Genomic DNA, 21,158 nt, shown 5'->3' on the forward strand with positions numbered 1-21,158 from the left:
GTGGTAGAACTGTACACGACGTTTATGTCGTCGCCATGCAGCTCCAGTTGCATAGAAATATGGTATGGGTGCAATCGATGTTGATGTAGCATTCTCAACACCGTCGTTTTTGACATTCCCGATTCTCGCGCAGTTTGTCTGCTACTGACGTGCGGATTAGACACGACAGCAGCTGAAACACCTACTTGGGCATCATCATTTGTTGCAGGTCGTGGTTGACGTTTCACATGTGGCTGGATACTTCCCGTTTCCTTAAAAAACGACACTTTGATGATGTCGTGCACGATACTGAGCAGCATACATAGTAAACGCCCATTGGACATTTTGATCACAGTAGCCACACATCAACACGATATCGACCGTTTCCGCAATTGGTAAACGGTCTATTTTAACACGGGTAATGTATCTCGAAGCAAATACCGTCCGCACGTACTTATACGTTTGTGACTAATACAGCGCCATCTATCACAAAGCGAAAAAAATGGTCCAACTAAAACATTCGTATTTCTTTACGTACTACACGAATATGTAATTAAAAATGGGCTTTCCTACCTAAGAAAACGCAGTTGATATCCGTTTGACCTATGGCAGCGCCATCTAGCGGGCCAACCATAGCGCCATCTGGTTTCCCCGTTCAAGCTAGACGAGTTTCGTTCTTTGTAGTTTTTTCGTTTGATGCTTATTTCGTGAGATATTTAGCCCGGTCACTATCAATGGACCACCCCGTTTAAATGATCTAGTAGGAAGCGTCGAATGCTCTTTCAGGCAGGCTGTTCGCAAATGATGCAGTGGTCTATATCACAGTAGCAACGCCTGAAGATAGTATGAATTTGCAGAAAGACCTGCAGAGAATCGATGAATGGTGCAGGCTCTGGCAGTTGACCCTGAACGTAAATAATTTAACATATTGCGTATACAAAGGAATAGAAATCCACTACTGTACAGTTACACTGTTGATGACAAACAGCTGAACACAGCGTCTACCGTTGAATATCTAGGCTTGTCTATCCAGAGCTACCATAAGTGGAATGACCATATAAAGCAGATACTGGAAAAAGCAGACACCAGACTCCGTTTTATCGGATGAATCTTAAAGAAATGTAACTCGCCCACGAAAGACGTGGCTTATAAGGCGCTTGTTCGCCAATTTCTTGAATATTGTTCATCTATCTGGGATCCCTATCATGTAGGACTGATAGAGGTGATAGAGCAGATCCAACGAAGAACGGCGCGTTTCGTCACGGAATCGTTTAGCTGGCAAGAGAACGGTACGCGGATGCTAAACAAACTCCACTGGCAGACTTTACAATAGAGACGTTGTGCATCATGGAGAGTCACTATTGACATTCCGGGACAGCACTTGTCAGGAGGAGTCGGATAACATATTACTTCCCCCCACAAACACCTCGCGTATTGACCATGAGAATTCGAGACATTAGAGCCAATACAGAAGCTTAGAGACAATCATTCTTCCCACGCAGTATTCGCTATTGGAACAGGGTTGCAGGGATCACATACTGGTAGCAAAAGTACCCTCCACCACACACGATTATGTGGCTTACGGCATATGATGTAGATGTAGATGAACCGTAGCAGAGGGGTTTTCGGCCTAAGTCTGGATAAAGGGAGACTTTGTAAGTTTTAATACGCATAAGAACGTTTGTGAATAAAATATTGAATTCTGGAACTGCATTCATTCGAAACACACATTCGTTTACGCAACATGTAACTGAGCCCTTTAACATAGAACCGAAGACAGTTTCATGTTCCAATGTAATAGAACAGGTAGTCATTCGCTATGCGTTACTGGCACAAGGCTTTGGAAATGTCTCCTCTAAGCGTCATTCTGTTCACTACATATTCGTAGTCTTACTAAAATAATGCCAGGGTCCAGAATGAGATTTTCACTCTGCAGAGGAGTTTGCGTTGATATGAAACTTCCTGGCAATTCAAAACTGTGTCCCGGACCGAGACTCGAACTCGGAACCTTTGCTTTTCGCGGGCAAGTGCTCTACCAACTGAGCTACCCAAGCACGACTCACGAATAACCACGGAAGATACTTTATAAATAAGAGCGAAATGCGTCTGGTGTAATCCTTTTTCATTAAATTGCAGTCAGTCCAAGACGGATAACCAACAGGGAGCTATCAGTTTGAAGGAACGGCCGAATAGAAAGTTATAACCAAAGCTTGTTCCGTTGCCTCTGACTGTGAAATACATGTAACAGCGCTGTTGTTGCTAAGATTGTAGGGTGGCAAGAATGAGATATGGTAGTCAGGGCCAAAACAAGAAAATAATTGTGTAGTAAATATAGGCTCTAAAATTCATATCTCAAGAGCTGAGAGCACGTGTTTATCTTCGATACTCTGAGGCACATTTCTTCTACTGCAAGCTCATTGGTTTTCTTATTTTTAGAGGACGTAGTATGGGCCAAAACAAGGAAGTCCTTTAAAAATGGGCTACAAAATGCATGTCTTAAGAGCACTTTTTCAACAGAAGATATGTATTTCATAGTGTCGAAGATGAACAACCGATCATAGCCCTTACGGTATGTACTTTAGAGTCCTTCTTCCCCCGACATTATTTTCTTGTTTTGGTTCATACTACCACCTCTGAAATTTTCGTTTGCGCCAGTGTTAGCACCAGCATTGCCTTTACATGTTTGCAGACTAGGAGCCCTAACCTCAGATTGATACATTTATCTTCCTCCATCATCCCTAAAAGTTTGTAACATCATCCCGGTGTCATCATGTATAAACAAAGGAAACAGACGTATCCGCTTTAAACTTCATTCAACTTCGCTGTAGTAACTACCTCTACGACTGTATAACAAACTTTCTCCTCACATAATGATTCACTCATAGAGCATGCTTTCAAACCGATCGAATTTAACTGTCAGAATATGGCCAACGCAGACAATGTGCTGTGTTTCAGAAAAGCATCATGGGATATAGTTGACAACTATGTTCGAAAAGTAATCAGTAAAATCCTTTCAGGATACAAATGACAGCTATGGTACAAGAGTACCGCGACATGAGGTACTAGTGGTCGGAAGAGAATATTTACTTTTTTATAGATATGAACAACTTACTTCTTACAGAATCACCTTAACATCATGGGAGCTGCTGAAAGTGACGACTTCAACTCTCAGTGCATACATTATAATAACGCATAAAATATTTCCGCACTCTCTGTAATATTCCTGTTACACACAATGTAATGAGGGGTGCTGTCAGAACTCAGTTAACCTGTTCCTCTCTTGTTTCTACTGGTATTGATACGCCAAAGACTTTAGGCAATCTCATATGAACAAACCCGTTGTGGACACATCACAATCGATTATGCATTGGTTTTCAACGCTTCATCAGCAGCGATTATGCAGAGACAAGGCCAGTTCACTAACGCCTACTTCACATTCATTGTTTCGTCAAGTTCTTACGCAACTTTCACTTCTGATCGTCTTTCCTTGTACCAAAAAATGAGTTTCTGATCGCAGACAGTCTGTACTACATTGACCTAATTGTTTGTAGTAGTCCCTAGAACTGAGCCAGAGTATGAAAATCAAAATAATTAATTACAGTGACGAGTAATAAACAGGAATAATGCGTAAGACAACAGCGTGAACATTCGAAATTTTTCACGAATCTGTTTACATTAACTCAATCCTTCCCCAGAGTCTAATTCTTACTTGATAATGTATGGATGTGAGTTAATTGCAACATTTTCAGCTCTGGAAAACTAAATGCTTTATCATAAATCGACTGTCAATTTCTGCGCAAATTTCGCTGAAGAATTCTTCTCAGCACATGAGCAAAATTTTACCTTGTTAAGGTTACTCGGTTGATATCCCGAGAATAATTCATAAATAGTAACAGACCTTAAATTTATAAAGAAATAGTATAAAATCCTAATTGTTCCACGTAACGACGAGTGTGTCAAGACATTAAGGAAAATTTTATTTATTGCTTTCAAAGTCAGCACTTCAACTAGATGTGTTTAGTTTTCATTCTCTGTGTCTTAGATGAACGATGATTGAAATACTGTGTAAGCCTGAATAGAACTTTTAATGAAAATGGACATAATTTGGCTTTTAGATTTCAGAATGCTAATATAACAAAAGAGCAATTTCTAATAACACTTTAACAGTAAACACTGAGTACTTCAGAAACTAATTTTTAGCCATTTTAATTAGTGTATTATTTATTTTCAAAACATAATGGATATACGAAGGAGCAGAGCAAGGATCAACGTTGGCTTTGAGCTACATAGCCTGCAAGAAAATCTTGGCAGACTTGAAAGAAAATCAATTGTTTAAGAACCTTGCGTATCCGACCATAACTTCTGTCTCGATCTCTGTCCGTTACACCTGGTCAAATTAAACAATTTTGAAAGCCTTAATGAACGATGAAGAATGTTTCAAGTAACTTTCCGACAATATTCCTCCTATACCAAGGACAAGATCGAAATAGGGCATGTTTGTTGATATTACATTGTAAGAACAGTACTCGAATTCACATTTGAATCAAAAGTGATGAAGCAGAATGGAGGATCGGGAATTATTCAGTGACGTTCTTACTAAGTACTTGGGCAATAGAAGGAACCCACACTGTAATTCAGTGGTAGTCAATATAGTGCAAAAATTCGAGAAGGTAATATGTTTGAGCGCCTTGAACAGTCTGATTCATTTTTTCTCCAAATGTTTTGGTGATATGATTTGAGGACATTCATCAGGACATCTGAGTGATGATAAGAAGTTATCAGGTCCCCTGGAATGCTGTTTTGGTGGTAAACTACTATTGGTCGCTTCATCAAAACATATAATTGGCAATTGGCCGGAAAGAAAGATGTACTAGATGATATTTAGGCTGTCGCAGTCGTCGTTTACATCCTTGATGGTTACTGTATTATTAGTATAAAACTGTTGTGTCATGGTCAAACATTTTGTCTTACTGGAAACTTCATCAGAGGCTATAAAGACGAAATCAGTTGATTTTATATCTTAAAAAAAGGTCAGAAAACCGAAATGTTCACTCTAACTACGTGACAGTCGAGTCGTAGCCTGATACGACCGCTGTCAAAGATCTCAGAGAAGCATAAGGTCTCAAAGCAGCACAGACTTGTTTTATGGAACTTGTACTGTAGAAAAGTTAGATTTGCGTCGTTTAACACTAAAGCCAACAACACGTCAAATTTCAATTTTTCTGTTCTATTTAAGCTCGGCTGATTGAGTTTCTTAAAGCCTGAAAATCATCTAGCATCGTGTTTGTAGTCCCTGAGGATGCTATCCAGGATTAGCAGACGGAACGTTAGTCACTGAAATATGCCCTACACAATGTCCTAACTGTAATCAAATAGATATCGCCAAGGATCTATTTTAGAATAAAAGGTAGGTGAGAAAGAAAATATAAGCAAATGGACTCATAATTCCTGTGCAATAAAGAGATTTTTTAATCTTGAATAAAAAATTCGTTTATTATGAAAGCTACATTGCTCACCACTCAAACTCTATATGTTTCACTAATTTTCAATTACACAAGAAAATCTGATTACATGTATTTTCTCGTTGTAATATGAAATTAATTAACGTGCCGTGTGACTCACATTCGTATTCGACTTTCACATGTGCGAATCTAAGAAAGCTGCCAGAGGTGTCACATGTCGTTGTGTGTTCAGCACATTAGCAGCTGGTTCTGCGTATTGAGAAGTAATTAAGTATCACTTTGTATGCTGCCTTCACAGTGTAAATAGGTGCCTCTGATACTAGACCACTCACGGAGAACCTTGAACAGAAGGTTCCTGGCAGATTAAAACTGTGAGCCGGACGGAGACTCGAATTCGGGACCTCTTCCTTTCGCGGACATGTGCTTTACCATGCAAGCTACCCAAGCACGCCTGACCAGCCGTCCTCACACCTTTACTTCCGCCAGTACCTCGTCTCCTACCTTACAAATTTCACAGAAACTGGGTTCTCGGTCCGGCAAACTATTTTAATCTGCCAGGGATGTTTCATATCAGCGCACATTACGCTGCAGAGTGAAAATTTCATTCTATTAAACTTTAACAGAGTCGTATTGAAGGGAGAAGTAGTCCCTGGTTGTCACATAACGACATCCCACACCGAACAACCTATGTAACCAAACATATATTCCTTTGATTTTTGAAATAATAGCATTTACTCTGCCCTCCGTGGAAACTGGAAATTAATTATTAGTTAGATACAGAGAAGGTTACCTGTTACCTAGAACAGTTGACACCAATAATTTGTTTATACTTACCGTGCGGTAGTTATGGTTGGCAAGGAGAACAGTACGCAGCTTGTAGACCCCACACCCGAGTATTAAAAGAATCGAATGCCTCTACATAAATTGTCGTATCTCCTGAACAATAACTCGCATAATGATACAAAATGTCAGATACATTCCGTGATATACGTGGAAATCATCCGCAAAATGTGTTGCCAATAAATGTAGTGGTAAAGAAGCAAAAAAATAAAACGTCATGCCTGAGGCTGCAAATTCACAACATGGGCGAGGAAAATGTAGAAAACGCAAAACTTTTTTGCTTTCATCATTTTGTAGGAAGTGTCAGCGAGAAAAAGTTTCGTGAAGGTTTGAACTACACATGAAGTATGTTAGAAGTAGCCAAGAGTTCTAATAATACAAATATTGGATGAATGTGGTCTGGATATTTTACGCACCGTGTGTGTTACCTCGACTCAAGACCTATCCCCATTTTATAGCTTTAATACATGACTCATTGTGTTAACCATTTAATGCAACATTATACCTCTTATACGGAGATTATAACAGCATTTTAAAACTTTTAACTCGGTCAATAAATTTTTGTTGCCCCAGGAAGCCGTTAGATAGGCAGCCCGCAAGTGATGTTTGCCGCCGGTTAATCATTTAGTAACACAGATACTGCAGGTTCGAATCCTGCCTCTGGCATGGATGTGTGTGATGTCCTTAGGTTAGTTAGGTTTAAGTAGTTCTAAGTTCTAGGGCACTGATGACCACAGAAGTTAAGTCCCATAGTACTCAGAGCCATTTGAACAATTTTGAACAGATACTGCAACAATTACGAACGATAACCAACCAACACGTGAGTCAAAATATGTAACCTGAATTAAGTGTAAAACTTACTGGTCTCTGACTCATGTTCGATAGAGTGGGAGGCTTTTTATTCCAGGATTTTAGCTTTTCAGATTTAAGTTTATTCTTGTTAATGTTCGAAAATGTAAAATAAAAAATCAACAGAAAAACACTTGGCTAGGCTGAAAATAGAAGTCAGGAATCGACAAGAATTAACTAATAAAGGTGTCCAGTTCTTTTCCTGAGGCTCCAATCAGCGGCCAGAGTTCAAGTCCCTCTGAACGGAAATCGCAAACGAAAAACGTCAGATATGGACACAAGTAAGGAGTCTTGCAACATTCATCCATTTTCTTTTGTTACTGCACAGCATATTAGCAACGTTGTTGCCAGAGGACAGTGATGGACAAGATGTCATTCAGCAACGTCCCAGGTAAATTCGGTGGACTACAGGTCAAGCGAATAAGCGTAATACGAAGGTGGCAGACGCTGTTCTTGGAAGTAGGTTTGCACAGTCTTCATAAAGTGGACTGGTCATTGTCTGGACGTGTGGAATCGCTGTGTGTGGACACAATCTCATGAAGTAGAACCTTTGCTGATCAGTCCGCATTCTTAGCTGAGTAGTTACGTTCTTGCCTGCCCTGCAGCGGTATGGTTGGAGATTTTCTGCGCTCGTGGACTGAGTGTTGTGTTGTCCTCATCATCATCTCATCATCACCGACATGGAAGTAGCTCAATGTGGCGTCACTGAAATAAGACTTGAAACTCGGCGATCGACCTTCCACAAATGGGTTCTCACCCTCAACAAAGCCACACGATCATTTCATTTTTTTGCCGTTGTAATAAAGGTAGAAAAAGTAATCCAACTGTAATCATTTCATTTCTGCTGATCAGACTGCCTTCAGTACAAGGCAATCGAGACATGTTCACTGACACGGAAAGTGGCTAGAATGATATACTCTGGTATGAAATGATATAAACAAAGAGTGTTCATAAAAAATTGCACTCTAGTACAGTGAACATATCGTAGCTAATAAAAAACGTGTCTAGCCAATACTCAAACCTGGGATGTCTGTTTATCGTCAGAATTTCTGAGCGATTGCCTGTGTGTATTGCGTATTGTGTATTGAACCGGGGACCTAGAAAAGAAGGAGAGGCTTCGTCCCGCCATGGCCCTCAGTGGTTCACAACCCCACAGCACGACACAGCAGTCCACCCTCCCCATAGCCGCCCCACACCAAACCCAGGGTTATATGATAGCCGGTGCTTTAATTTCATCTCATTACACCTTGACAGCTTTCAGCTTTAGTGACTGCATTTATTTCAGTTCAATGAAATTAATTCAGTTTATTTGTATCCCTAATCCAGCCACAGTTCTCTACCATAACCTCTTCTCCAGAGGTGCTAACATTACACACCCACTGGGTTCAGGTTACGAAGGTTCAGTGATAATTAAGATCTTATTCGAAGCCGGAGGCATGCTCAAATGGCCTAAGTTTAAGTCTACTGCTCGTGAAACGCGAGGTATATAGGTTTAGAGTTGGTCTGCAACAGGTTTTCATTAGCCGCGACATATGCCTTCAAGGACACCGTGAAGTGTGACTAATTCTGTAACACAAAAGATCGCCTCTCTCCACGCTATTGAGGGCATTTAACGGCCTGTGGCGTTTTTAGTTTGTGGAGAGTGGACGACTATGGAATGAGTTGCGTGCCATCCATCCATCCCCCCAGAAGACACCGTTGAAGTGTCGACACAGACAGGTCCACAACCAGTGCAAAGTTCCGTTGTCGATTCGTCTTACATACGACGAGTACAGATGTTTAATGCAATAGGAACAAGAACGAGATGTTCCAATAACCCGCTCAGATAACCCTCATGTGTCCAGTGGATCCACAGACTCAATACGCCACCTGAAATCTCACGTGCTGAGGATGTAGTGAATGACATTTACCAGCATGCTGGCTCTTGTTGTGTCTTCTCAGTTTCACTTTCTAGCTCGTTACTGATTTAGCAGTGCGTTCCCTTGTCGCATATAAGACGGCACTACTCTGATTCCGTCTCGATCTTCTTCCTCTAGCCTTAATTACTTATTGCGGGTCCACTGTCATCCACGTCCTCCAGTATGGATATTGTCGAAACGTTGTTTCTGGGTATTCCAATTATCGTCAACTCTAGTGTATGGTTTAGATGGAGCGACGAAGAACTTCTTTTGTTACGCGACTTTCGTTAGCTACGATATGTTTGTTACGTAATAAATAATCGCTAATGACGACGTATACAGGGAGATTTCAGGTGCCCCTATTAACGTGTCTTATGTAAAGTGCAACGCCCTCAAATACCACGTGCTAGTTTTCATATTCTTTCGCTCGCTACGTGCAAACTAGGGTTCTGTATAAAAAAAGACAGGACTTTTTTGTACGAAAATTTTGCACTGCGATTTTATCTGCTAGAAGCTGTAGTTTTCGAACTATTCAAGAAATACGTACACAAGTGATGTCCAAAAGCATTTTTCTTGTTTAACTCGAAAGCGCTGGCCTCCAGCGGGTGCGTATCCCAGTACAATATTTATGTTCATTAAATTTTGTAAAAGCGACCTGTTCAACTTTTTCATGGGACTAAAAGCTTGCATGTATCGAGCGAGAGAATATGAAAACGTAGCACATGGTTTCTGAAGGCCTTGTGGGTTGGTTATACCCGTAGGTAGGGGCATTTCAGTCACCCTCTATATCTTATATTCCACTAATTTCGATAAACAGTGAGCGTTGTCTTTGCCGACAGATGTTTCCGCTGCTACTCCTGGTGCTGCCCTTGCTGGCGGAGGGTGCTTCCTCTGACAGTGTGGGCTGTGTACTGCAAGATGCCTCCACGGAGTTATTCTACATCACTACCGTAAGTTAGTAGCAGTACAGGAAAGGTATTATACAAGCCCACAATACTTTTATGATTAAACAATATTACAAGCAATTTTTCAATGTATTTATGACAGAAGGAAATAAGATTCATAGTTTATGTAAGACAGTAAAAAAGTAATTGGAAGAAATTGTCACACAAAACGCATTTTTTGCAATCTTTTCCGTAACAGGAGTCAGTAAAACCTGAAGTCAGGAACTGCCTGAGTTGACAGCAATGTCTAAAGGAAAATAACATTTTTAATACACGTGACACATTAGACTGCCCCAGTGTAACGTATACATCAATTTTCTACGTTGTATTGGCTATATATCTAATTCAATTGTACGTGTGTTGTTAAATCCTTTCCTGCGTTCGTCCGTTGAGCTCGTATTCGGTTCTCGTGAACCTGTTAGAGAATTTAGTCTTTAACATAAAACCTATACAGTTTCACTTGATCAGTGTATTAACGCTCCAACTTATAAGCTGGAATAGTTCATATCACATGCTGTGATTATTGTACTTACAAGCTGTGCCGTGGATCCACAGGAGGAGAAGCCCTGGTACCAGCAATACCAGTACAAGGTACCCGGCCTGTTTGACCTGGGCTGTGTTACTTACGTCCAGTCGCCTGGGGAGACCATGATCGAGATGAACCTTACCGGGAACTTCAGCAAGGTGCCTTTGTAAGTCACTGGAATAACCTGCTTTATGTGAGGCTCGGCATGTTATAACAATGGCTAGATACTAGTGGACAGCGATAAATACGTGATAATTTATTTATCTTCTTAAGAAGGCTACATTCCTCACTGAGTTAACATAATGCATTCCCCTGACAGCAACGGAAACAGAATTCTGTACCAATGTAAATAAAGTAAGAGAAGAGATATTCAACCACATGTTGATAGTGATCTCCTAGTGCTTCATCGCAATAAAGTCTATTCCAATACAAAAAGGATTTTGTAGACACTTCCGAAATACACATATACCCAGAAGGATTGGCCAAATATTATTGTTTCTTGATAAATGCGATAATATCAAAACAGTCCATACAATTTCTAGAATCTTTGGGTTAGTACACTTTTGTGTATTGTTGTTGTTGTTGTTGTTGTGGTCTTCAGTCCTGAGACTGGTTTGATGCAGCTCTACATGCTACCCTATCCTGTGCAGGTTTCTTCATCTCCCAGTACCTACTGCAACCTACATCCTTCTGATTCTGCTTAATGTATTCATCTCTTGGTCTCCCTCTAAGATTTTTACCGGCCACGCTGCCCTCCAAAGCTAAATTTGTGATCCCTTGATGCCTCAGAACATGTCCTACCAACCGGTCCCTTCCCTCGTCAAGTTGTGCCACAAACTCATCTTCTCCCCAATTCTATCCAATACCTCCTCATTAGTTATGTGACCTACCCATTTAATCTTCAGCATTCTTCTGTAGCACCACATTTCGAAAGCTTCTATTCTCTTCCTGTCCAAACTATTTATTGTCCATGTTTCCATACATAGCTACACTCCATACAAATACTTTCAGAAACGACTTCCTGACACTTAAATCTATACTCGATGTTAACAAATTTCTCTTCTTCAGAAACGATTTCCTTGCCATTGCCAGTCTAAATTTATATCTTCTCTACTTCGACCATCATCAGTTATTTTGCTCCCCAAATAGCAAAACTCCCTTACTACTTTAAGCGTCTCATTTCCTAATCTAATTCCCTCAACATCACCCGACTTAATTCGACTACATTCCATTATCCTCGTTTTGCTTTTGTTGATATTTATCTTATATCCTCCTTTCAAAACACTGTCCATTCCATTCAACTGCTCTTCCAAGTCCTTTGCTGTCTCTGACAGAATTACAATGTCATCGGTGAGCCTCAAAGTTTTTATTTCTTATCCATGGATTTTAATACCTACTCCGAATTTTTCTTTTGTTTCCTTTACTGCTTGCTCAATATACAGATTGAATAACGTTGGGGAGAGGCTACAACCCTGTCTCACTCCCTTCCCAACCGCTGTTTCCCTTTCATGCCCCTCGACTCTTATAACCGACATCTGGTTTCTGTACAAATTGTAAATAGCCTTTCGCTCCCTGTATTTTACCCCTGCCACCTTTGGAATTTGGAAGAGAGTATTCCAGTCAACATTGTCAGAAGCTTTCTCTAAGTCTACAAATGCTAGAAACGTAGGTTTGCCTTTCCTTAATCTTTCTTCTAAGATAAGTTGTAGAGTCAGTATTGCCTCACTTGTTCCAATATTTCTACGGAATCCAAACTGATCTTCCCCGATGTTAGCTTCTACCAGTTTCTCCATTCGTCTGTAAAGAATTCGTGTTAGTATTTTGCAGCTGTGACTTATTAAACTGATAGTTCGGTGATTTTCACATCTGTCAGCACCTGCTTTCTTTGGGATTGGAATTATTATATTCTTCTTGAAGTCTGAGGGTACTTCACCTGTCTCATACATCTTCCTCACCAGATGGTAGAGTTTTGTCAGGACTGGCTCTCCCAAGGCCGTCAGTAGTTCTAATGGAATGTTGTCTACTCCCGTGGCCTTGTTTCGGCTCAGGTCTTTCAGTGCTCTGTCAAACACTTCACGCAGTATCATATCTCCCATTTCACCTTCATTTACATTCTCTTCAATTTCTATAATATTGTCCTCAAGTACATCGCCCTTGTATATACCCTCTATATACTCCTTCCATCTTTCTGTTTTCCCTTCTTTAATTAGAACTGGGTTTACATTTGAGCTCTTGATATTCATACAAGTGGTTCTCTTTTCTCCAAAGGTCTTTTTAATTTTCCTGTAGGCTGTATCTTACCCCTGATGAGATAAGCCTCTACATCCTTACATTTGTCCACTAGCCATCCCTGCTTAGCCATTTTGCACTTCCCGTCGATCTCATTTTTGAGACGTTTGTATTCCTTTTTGCCTGCTTCATGTATTGCCTGTTTGTGTATTAACAGTTTTAATTAGCCATTAAGTCTCGGTCCGTGTGTTAATTTTCTTGCTCACTCAATGAGTAGAATTTATATAAAAAGAATATGCTGCTAACTGCAAGTTAAACACCAAATAATAAAAATGTTAATCCGTTCACAAGGACATTGCGTATAGATATTTAACAAGCTTTTTGTTTGTCAGCTCTTGACATTATGTTCCTATGGGACAGCTGGTAATATAAGTAGTTCTTTTCAGAGACTGGTTGTCACTTATAGTTTACGAAGTATAATTTGCTATAAGGGCTACTGCATCCGTTGATTGCTAAACGCTTCTAAAAATATTTCGAACTGTGTGCAGTCTTGAGAGACACAGTTCTCTTTACCGGAATTTTCAATGTTTGCAACACTTCTAAAACAGCTGTCTGTATCTTCAACCGAACAATTGAATGATGGCTGTAATAAGGAGGACGACTGTAAATTTTTCTGATACAGTATCCTCATTCTTGTGTTGTTTTTTGTTTTGTTGATTTAAGTTCTTTACTTTGTAATACTTTCCTTTCCTTATTACTTTAGATTTTCTTAATAAGCATCAAACTGCGAACGACTTGACTGCATCTTACAACGATTGAAAGTACTTCGATCCGGTGATTGTACAGATAAATTCACGCTGAGACGCATTCTGAACGTGAATCACAGTTATGCAGGAGCCATGATGTTACACAGCAAATATATCACCAAAATAGGGCCTATTTTTCTATATTTTTGAAATTCACAGGTTTTACAGCCGATAAACATGGTGTATCAGTAAACTGAAACACGCCATTAAGTTCACCATTCAGAGAGACAGCAGGCGAAAACTCAATGTATGTTACAATTACAGAATGAATCTAAAAGTCAGCGGTGGAGTGATCACAGTTCTGAAATTCGAAGGATAGCAAACCTGCATGCAGGACAGCGTTATCCGTTCATCCAGGTATGTGACACAAGTACTGTATGGCTTGTTACGAGTGATTCTGTGAACTTGCGGTAGGACAGATATTGGCATAACCTGCTGTCCTGCTCTGACGATTAGAGAATTATTTGCGGAGAGCAAATTCGGGTTTCTGTTTCGGTGCAGTGTGCCATTTTAAGCTGCCACTCCTTGAAAACTACATATGGGATGATGTAATTCTTGATTCGGTTACTAAATTCATAAACTGTTATAAAGAATCACATAAAATATAATAAAACACCAATTGTTTGCAGCACTGGCTGGAAGGACTTCGGAAAACGTTGGAGCCAATTTCAACGAGAAGGCTGCGCCCTAGCAATAAGTTCAGAATTTACCACAGAGAATATCAGTATATTGCACACGAGTGAGATATATACATTTAAACTTACTAGTATTGTTCTCTTTTTTTCAGCTTTCCCCTTAACTGCGTTGCATCAGCCACAGGAAATGGAAACAGGATAGACAAGGTCTACGAAGGCGTATGTAAGGGCAAATTCATACTTTCATAAATGTAAGCTAGTTTTCTAGAACTGCAGAGCCTTTTTTCGTGGTTGGCAGAACAGGTCACACGTGTTGCTCTTAGAACTTAACAAACTCATTTGTTTTTGAGTTACCTTACTCTTGTGGAGGAGCTAGACATAAACATTTTTATCTACTTCTCTTTCCAGGGAAATCTCTACTGAGCGGACCGTATAACATAGTGTACTCACATGAGGATTTCATCATGGACCGCTACTGTTTTCTGGGATATGGTTAGTCTCTCTCATCTTCTTCCATTAATCATTTCTACTGTGTTGTGTGTGTCGTGAACGAACTATTACGGTAGTTTTTCATTTTCGATGTGTGTGATGGAAATTCAGTTTGTCGATTCATTTCATACTTTGCACGTGTATTAAGATGACGGCTACTGGGAGGTATTCAACGTCCGAAGCAATCACTATCCGTAACGACATTACAAAACTCATGTACACAAAAACGGGACATATTAGATCTCAAATCACCGACAATAACACCCCCGTAAGATTGTTCGAGGGATTCTGCTCGCGTCTCACCATCTATTGTTTTAACTTCTACACTCCTGGAAATTGAAATAAGAACACCGTGAATTCATTGTCCCAGGAAGGGGAAACTTTATTGACACATTCCTGGGGTCAGATACATCACATGATCACACTGACAGAACCACAGGCACATAGACACAGGCAACAGAGCATGCACAATGTCGGCACTAGTACAGTGTATATCCACCTTTCGCAGCAATGCAGGCTGCTATTCTCCCATGGAGACGATCGTAGAGATGCTGGATGTAGTCCTGTGGAACGGCTTGCCATGCCATTTCCACCTGGCGCCTCAGTTGGACCAGCGTTCGTGCTGGACGTGCAGACCGCGTGAGACGACGCTTCATCCAGTCCCAAACATGCTCAATGGGGGACAGATCCGGAGATCTTGCTGGCCAGGGTAGTTGACTTACACCTTCTAGAGCACGTTGGGTGGCACAGGACACATGCGGACGTGCATTGTCCTGTTGGAACAGCAAGTTCCTTTGCCGGTCTAGGAATGGTAGAACGATGGGTTTGATGACGGTTTGGATGTACCGTGCACTATTCAGTGTCCCCTTGACGATCACCAGTGGTGTACGGCCAGTGTAGGAGATCGCTCCCCACACCATGATGCCGGGTGTTGGCCCTGTGTGCCTCGGTCGTATGCAGTCCTGATTGTGGCGCTCACCTGCACGGCGCCAAACACGCATACGACCATCATTGGCAACAAGGCAGAAGCGACTCTCATCGCTGAAGACGACACGTCTCCATTCGCCCCTCCATTCACGCCTGTCGCGACACCACCGGAGGCGGGCTGCACGATGTTGGGGCGTGAGCGGAAGACGGCCTAACGGTGTGCGGGACCGTAGCCCAGCTTCATGGAGATGGTTGCGAATGGTCCTCGCCGATACCCCAGGAGCAACAGTGTCCCTAATTTGCCGGGAAGTGGCGGTGCTGTCCCCTACGGCACTGCGTAGGATCCTACGGTCTTGGCGTGCATCCGCGCGTCGCTGCGGTCCGGTCCCAGGTCGACGGGCACGTGCACCTTCCGCCGACCACTGGCGACAACATCGATGTACTGTGGAGACCTCACGCCCCACGTGTTGAGCAATTCGGCGGTACGTCCACCCGGCCTCCCGCATGCCCACTATACGCCCTCGCTCAAAGTCCGTCAACTGCACATACGGTTCACGTCCACGCTGTCGCGGCATGCTACCAGTGTTAAAGACTGCGATGGAGCTCCGTATGCCACGGCAAACTGGCTGACACTGACGGCGGCGGTGCACAAATGCTGCGCAGCTAGCGCCATTCGACGGCCAACACCGCGGTTCCTGGTGTGTCCGCTGTGCCGGCGTGTGATCATTGCTTGTACAGCCCTCTCACAGTGTCCGGAGCAAGTATGGTGGGTCTGACACACCGGTGTCAATGTGTTCTTTTTTCCATTTCCAGGAGTGTATGTTGCATTAGAGGTCTATTTTCTTTAAAACACATTTTCGCAGTTCCTTTTACCTTAAAAGACAGTTTACGCAGTTCCATTAAGACGCACGCAATCATAACAAAAAGTCGTTGAATTTTTGTATGGCCTAATCAGCCAAATTTCTATCCTTTTCGTTGCCTACTGAATCTCTTCCCCTTCAAACGTAATATAGTAGTAACACTATTTCCAGAATGATCATATTCATGTTTATTCTGAACGCTGGAACCATTTTTGAAACTTCATATTTATTCAACTACAAATACTAAATGAATAGAGGAAGTTTCAAATTTTTTTTTCGTAATGTTCGATATCAGTTTAAAACTTTCATCCTCTAACATACGCGGTCGGCCTATGCTTCTTCCTTTGCACACACTCCCAGTCGCTTTTATTATTTATTATTTTGAGCTTTTCCTCATTACAGAGGCTTATCTCCAACATAAAATTTACTTGGAAATTACAGTGCAAACAATCAACGTTCTTAAACTATATTCTCAAAATATTCCTCCAGGTGTTTCGATCTTGTGTGTCTTCTTCCTCTGCGCCCATTCTCCTCATTGTGTGCTGTACATTTTGGAGCCAGGTGGTCATAGGTCGTCCTCTTCTTCTTCTCCCCTCCGGTTCCCACTCCAGTATCAATTTTGGTATTCTGATTTTCTCCATGCGTCGTACATGCCCGTACCACTGTAATTTCTTCCTATCCATTACGTCATATTTTCTATCTTTTATTTCCATTCTCCTTATTACTTCGGTGTTCCTTATCTTTTCTTTCCTGGAGATTCTTGCCGATCTTCTCCAAAAGTTCATCTCTAGAGCTTGTAATTTTTTAATGTGCTTCATGTTAATTGTCCAGGTCTCCGTTCCATACAGAACCACACTCTCTAACATGGCTTTGTATATTAATTTTTTAGTTCTGCTCATTACATTCCTGCTCCATAAGACTGAGTTAAGCATCCCAATGACCCTCCGTCCGCTACTAATTCTTTTATTGATTTCTGACTCTGATTTTCCCTCGATTTCTAAAATGGATCCCAAATAAGAGAAAGTGTTTATCTTTTTGATTTTCTTTCCTTCAATGTATAGCTCATCTGAATCATTAGTCAAGTATTCTGTTTTTTGGTAATTAATCTTCAAACCCCAAGTTTTGTATGCTACTGCTAGTTGATTGCACATATAGTTAGCATCCTCCCCATTATGTGCTACGACTACTTGATCATCAGCAAATAATAAATGATGTAGATAGACTCCATCTCTTATTTCTAACCCCATACTATTACATTTACGAGACCGTGTTCTAAGGCTAATATCTATATAGATTTTAAATAATGATGGTGACATGGGACAGCCCTGTAAAATGCCTTTGCTTATTCTAAATTTCTGTGAAAGTTTATTACCAACTTCCACTTGGCAAATGTTATCTTTATACATCTGTTGTATTATTTTAATCAAGGAAGGGTTTATGTTTTCCGTATGTAGTGCTCTCCAAAGTAAATTTCATCCTCTAACATACGCGGTTGGCCTATGGTTCTTCCTTTGCACACACTCCCAGTCTCTTTAAATTGCTTAAACCAACGGCTAATGCTTTTGTGAGTTGGAGGTCGAACACCGAATCTGGTGCGAAATGCTCGCTGCGCTGGTGTTTGCGACTCACTTTTCGCAAACTCAAGAACGCAGAAAACCTTGTGCACCATAGTCGCCATCCGACTCGCAACTGACAGTGAAACGGAACGACGGTCCTATGCCGTGCGAACTCTACCGGCCGCTTTTGAAACCATCACAGCCCGCCCGTCGCCGCCCGCCACAAACTTTGAAACTTCCTGTTTTCATTAGCACAAAGCTTGTTCATTTTGGATTTGTACCTGAATACAAACGAATTTTTGAAAGTGGTTCCATCATTCAGAATAACCCTGTACAACGATAGCAAACACCTCTTGCCACATGATGTTAACACTTTCACATGACTTTCGGCATCGATCTGCATACCAGTTTCACTGACAGAGAGGAGCGTTGGAAATACAATGGACACTCATCTGGTTGCAAGCTGGCTCAAACCGACATCCAGCCATTCATGTTTTGGACATTTACATCTCCCTAAATCTCTTGAAACAAATGCCGGAATAATTCATTTGAAACAGACTTTGCCGGTTTTTCCAGTTCTTCTCCAGTCCGAACTTATGACAGGTTCGAAAAGACGTTAAATTTAATTTTTATTTCTTACGTTCAAAGCCTTTTTCAGTTAAAGATTTCTTGCTCGCACGATTGTAGTAGCATGAGACAATTTAGATGAGATTTGGGAAACATTATTGTATTATTCTAGTCAGTTCACCCTGGCAGTAACTTCAGTCTGAAAGAGCATTCATTACATCAGTAGCTGTAAGGAAATCTACGATAATCTGCAGCATTTGCACATGCTATAAGGATACATGGCACATTTAATCCTGTCCGTCAATTAACCGGTTGAGAACTGCATAAAGCGAATGTTTCTGTTACAGAAGTGGCTCAAATCTTCACAACTGTCAAGGAACCCAGCGACAAGTTGATGGAGATGATATGGGAAATTGTCGGTAATCACAGTGAAGTGGACAGATCTAAGTTTCAAAAAGTGGTCTGTTAATGCTGTACTCATGGTAAAAACTATTAACGTAGTGCATTTTGATATCGTTTTTATTTCTCACCCTAAAGTTAAATTTCATTTTCCACAGAAACAACTAATTAATGTTGTTACATAGGACGTATATTTATTTACCATTGAAAGGATATGTTATTAAACACAATTTCTCACTTAACATATTTCAGACTCGTATGTAGTTTGAGAAAAAGATTAAAACAAGTGGCATCCAGGACACGGTCTGGGAAATTTATTTCTACGTACAGATAAAGAGAATGTACGCCAAAACGAACAACTTAAGATACGGTGGTATCTGCTGTAAATGAGTAATTTTTTTAGTATGTTATGGTTTCTATGTTACTAGCCTTAGTCAGTTTTATCTATGGTTCAGTCTAAGAAGTTAACGTATGACAAACCTGTTGACACAAAGAAAGGTTGTGTACCCGCTTTGGGGAACCTTTCGAAACTGTCTTCCATGTTCTAGAAGCCTTTGGTCAAGTGTAACAGGTCTTACAGAACAAACGCACTTCCTGCTTCAGTAAACAAATTTCGAACTATGGCAGTTGTAACAAAGTTTCAGGAATTAAATATATGGAAAAGTGTACTTCATAGCGTTGTCATTTCTCTTTCCCCTACCATGCCGAGACTAAGGCACATATTGAGGAAACGAGGATTTAACGGTTCCTACTTCCTGATGGGAAGTACTTTCTATCCATGTACTTTATCTTTTATCGTTGGTCTACGACATAAAGCTGACTTTCGCAACGTGTTAACTTCTGTATCTCAACAACTGAGCTATACATACTGATTTAACAAGATCACCCAAAACTTTTTAACTGCTGAACTTCGCATTAACTGCACTCTGCACACATCTGTGGCTCCATCATGTCTCAATACAGCAAAGGAATCTCACCTCTGGCCGGAGCTTATCCTCATTGCAGTTACACAGCACTTTACTTCGCGCCAACGAAGGCAAAACATTTTGATACATCCAACAGGACAAAATATAATACAGAATCGTTATCAAAATTGTTATTCTCAGGCTCAGAGACGTGTGCGCTTGTCAGAGAAACGATGGCCTTCGATGCACTGCAGATGGCGACCAGACACTCGAGAGCGCGGTTGGGTTCTTCAGAGGCGTTACGCATTCTTCCAGTGATTAGCCGTTACACGACACTAAAAACACAGTTTCTGTAGGTTATTTTCGAACATATATTTCAACACAAAATAAAACTTGTTAAACGATGAGTACATACTTCTCGTCTACGGTTGCAAGCAATTGGTGTCACGACTGGGATTGTGTGGTGCACTGCATGCAGTGTAAACATGTGTAGCTTGAAACTCTATAGAGAGTATAAGTACTCATAAGCGTAGTGATTAAAAAAATTCGACGTCGTCTTCCCAACAACAGACAAATCATATAGACAGTAATGCACTGCACTAATGAATAACAGCTGTATACTACACTCCTGGAAATGGAAAAAAGAACACACTGACACCGGTGTGTCAGACCCACCATACTTGCTCCAGACACTGCGAGAGGGCTGTACAAGCAATGATCACACGCACGGCACAGCGGACACACCAGGAACCGCGGTGTTGGCCGTCGAATGGCGCTAGCTGCGCAGCATTTGTGCACCGCCGCCGTCAGTGTCAGCCAGTTTGCCGTGGCATACGGAGCTCCATCGCAGTCTTTAACACTGGTAGCATGCCGCGACAGCGTGGACGTGAACCGTATGTGCAGTTGACGGACTTTGAGCGAGGGCGTATAGTGGGCATGCGGGAGGCCGGGTGGACGTACCGCCGAATTGCTCAACACGTGGGGCGTGAGGTCTCCACAGTACATCGATGTTGTCGCCAGTGGTCCGCGGAAGGTGCACGTGCCCGTCGACCTGGGACCGGACCGCAGCGACGCACGGATGCACGCCAAGACCGTACGATCCTACGCAGTGCTGTAGGGGACCGCACCGCCACTTCCCAGCAAATTAGGGACACTGTTGCTCCTGGGGTATCGGCGAGGACCATTCGCAACCGTCTCCATGAAGCGGGGCTACGGTCCCGCACACCGTTAGGCCGTCTTCCGCTCACGCCCCAACATCGTGCAGCCCGCCTCCAGTGGTGTCGCGAC

At 41.6% G+C, this 21,158-nt stretch overlaps 1 protein-coding gene across 1 annotated transcript in view; it reads left to right on the forward strand.

The window, feature by feature from the left end:
* LOC126412326 (uncharacterized) overlaps window positions 1–19,634 on the forward strand; it is a 147,762-nt gene extending 128,128 nt beyond the window's left edge. Inside the window, exons 2-6 of the mRNA XM_050081846.1 lie at window positions 9,868–9,978; window positions 10,528–10,664; window positions 14,321–14,391; window positions 14,577–14,660; window positions 18,915–19,634. Of these exons, the coding sequence (XP_049937803.1) occupies window positions 9,868–9,978; window positions 10,528–10,664; window positions 14,321–14,391; window positions 14,577–14,660; window positions 18,915–19,036 (525 nt within the window). The 3' untranslated portion in view covers window positions 19,037–19,634. The remainder of the gene's footprint in view (window positions 1–9,867; window positions 9,979–10,527; window positions 10,665–14,320; window positions 14,392–14,576; window positions 14,661–18,914) is intronic.
* Window positions 19,635–21,158: the final 1,524 nt, after the last annotated feature.

The sequence above is a fragment of the Schistocerca serialis genome, chromosome 7 (assembly GCF_023864345.2).
Source record: "Schistocerca serialis cubense isolate TAMUIC-IGC-003099 chromosome 7, iqSchSeri2.2, whole genome shotgun sequence".
Taxonomy (NCBI): Eukaryota; Metazoa; Arthropoda; class Insecta; order Orthoptera; family Acrididae; genus Schistocerca; species Schistocerca serialis.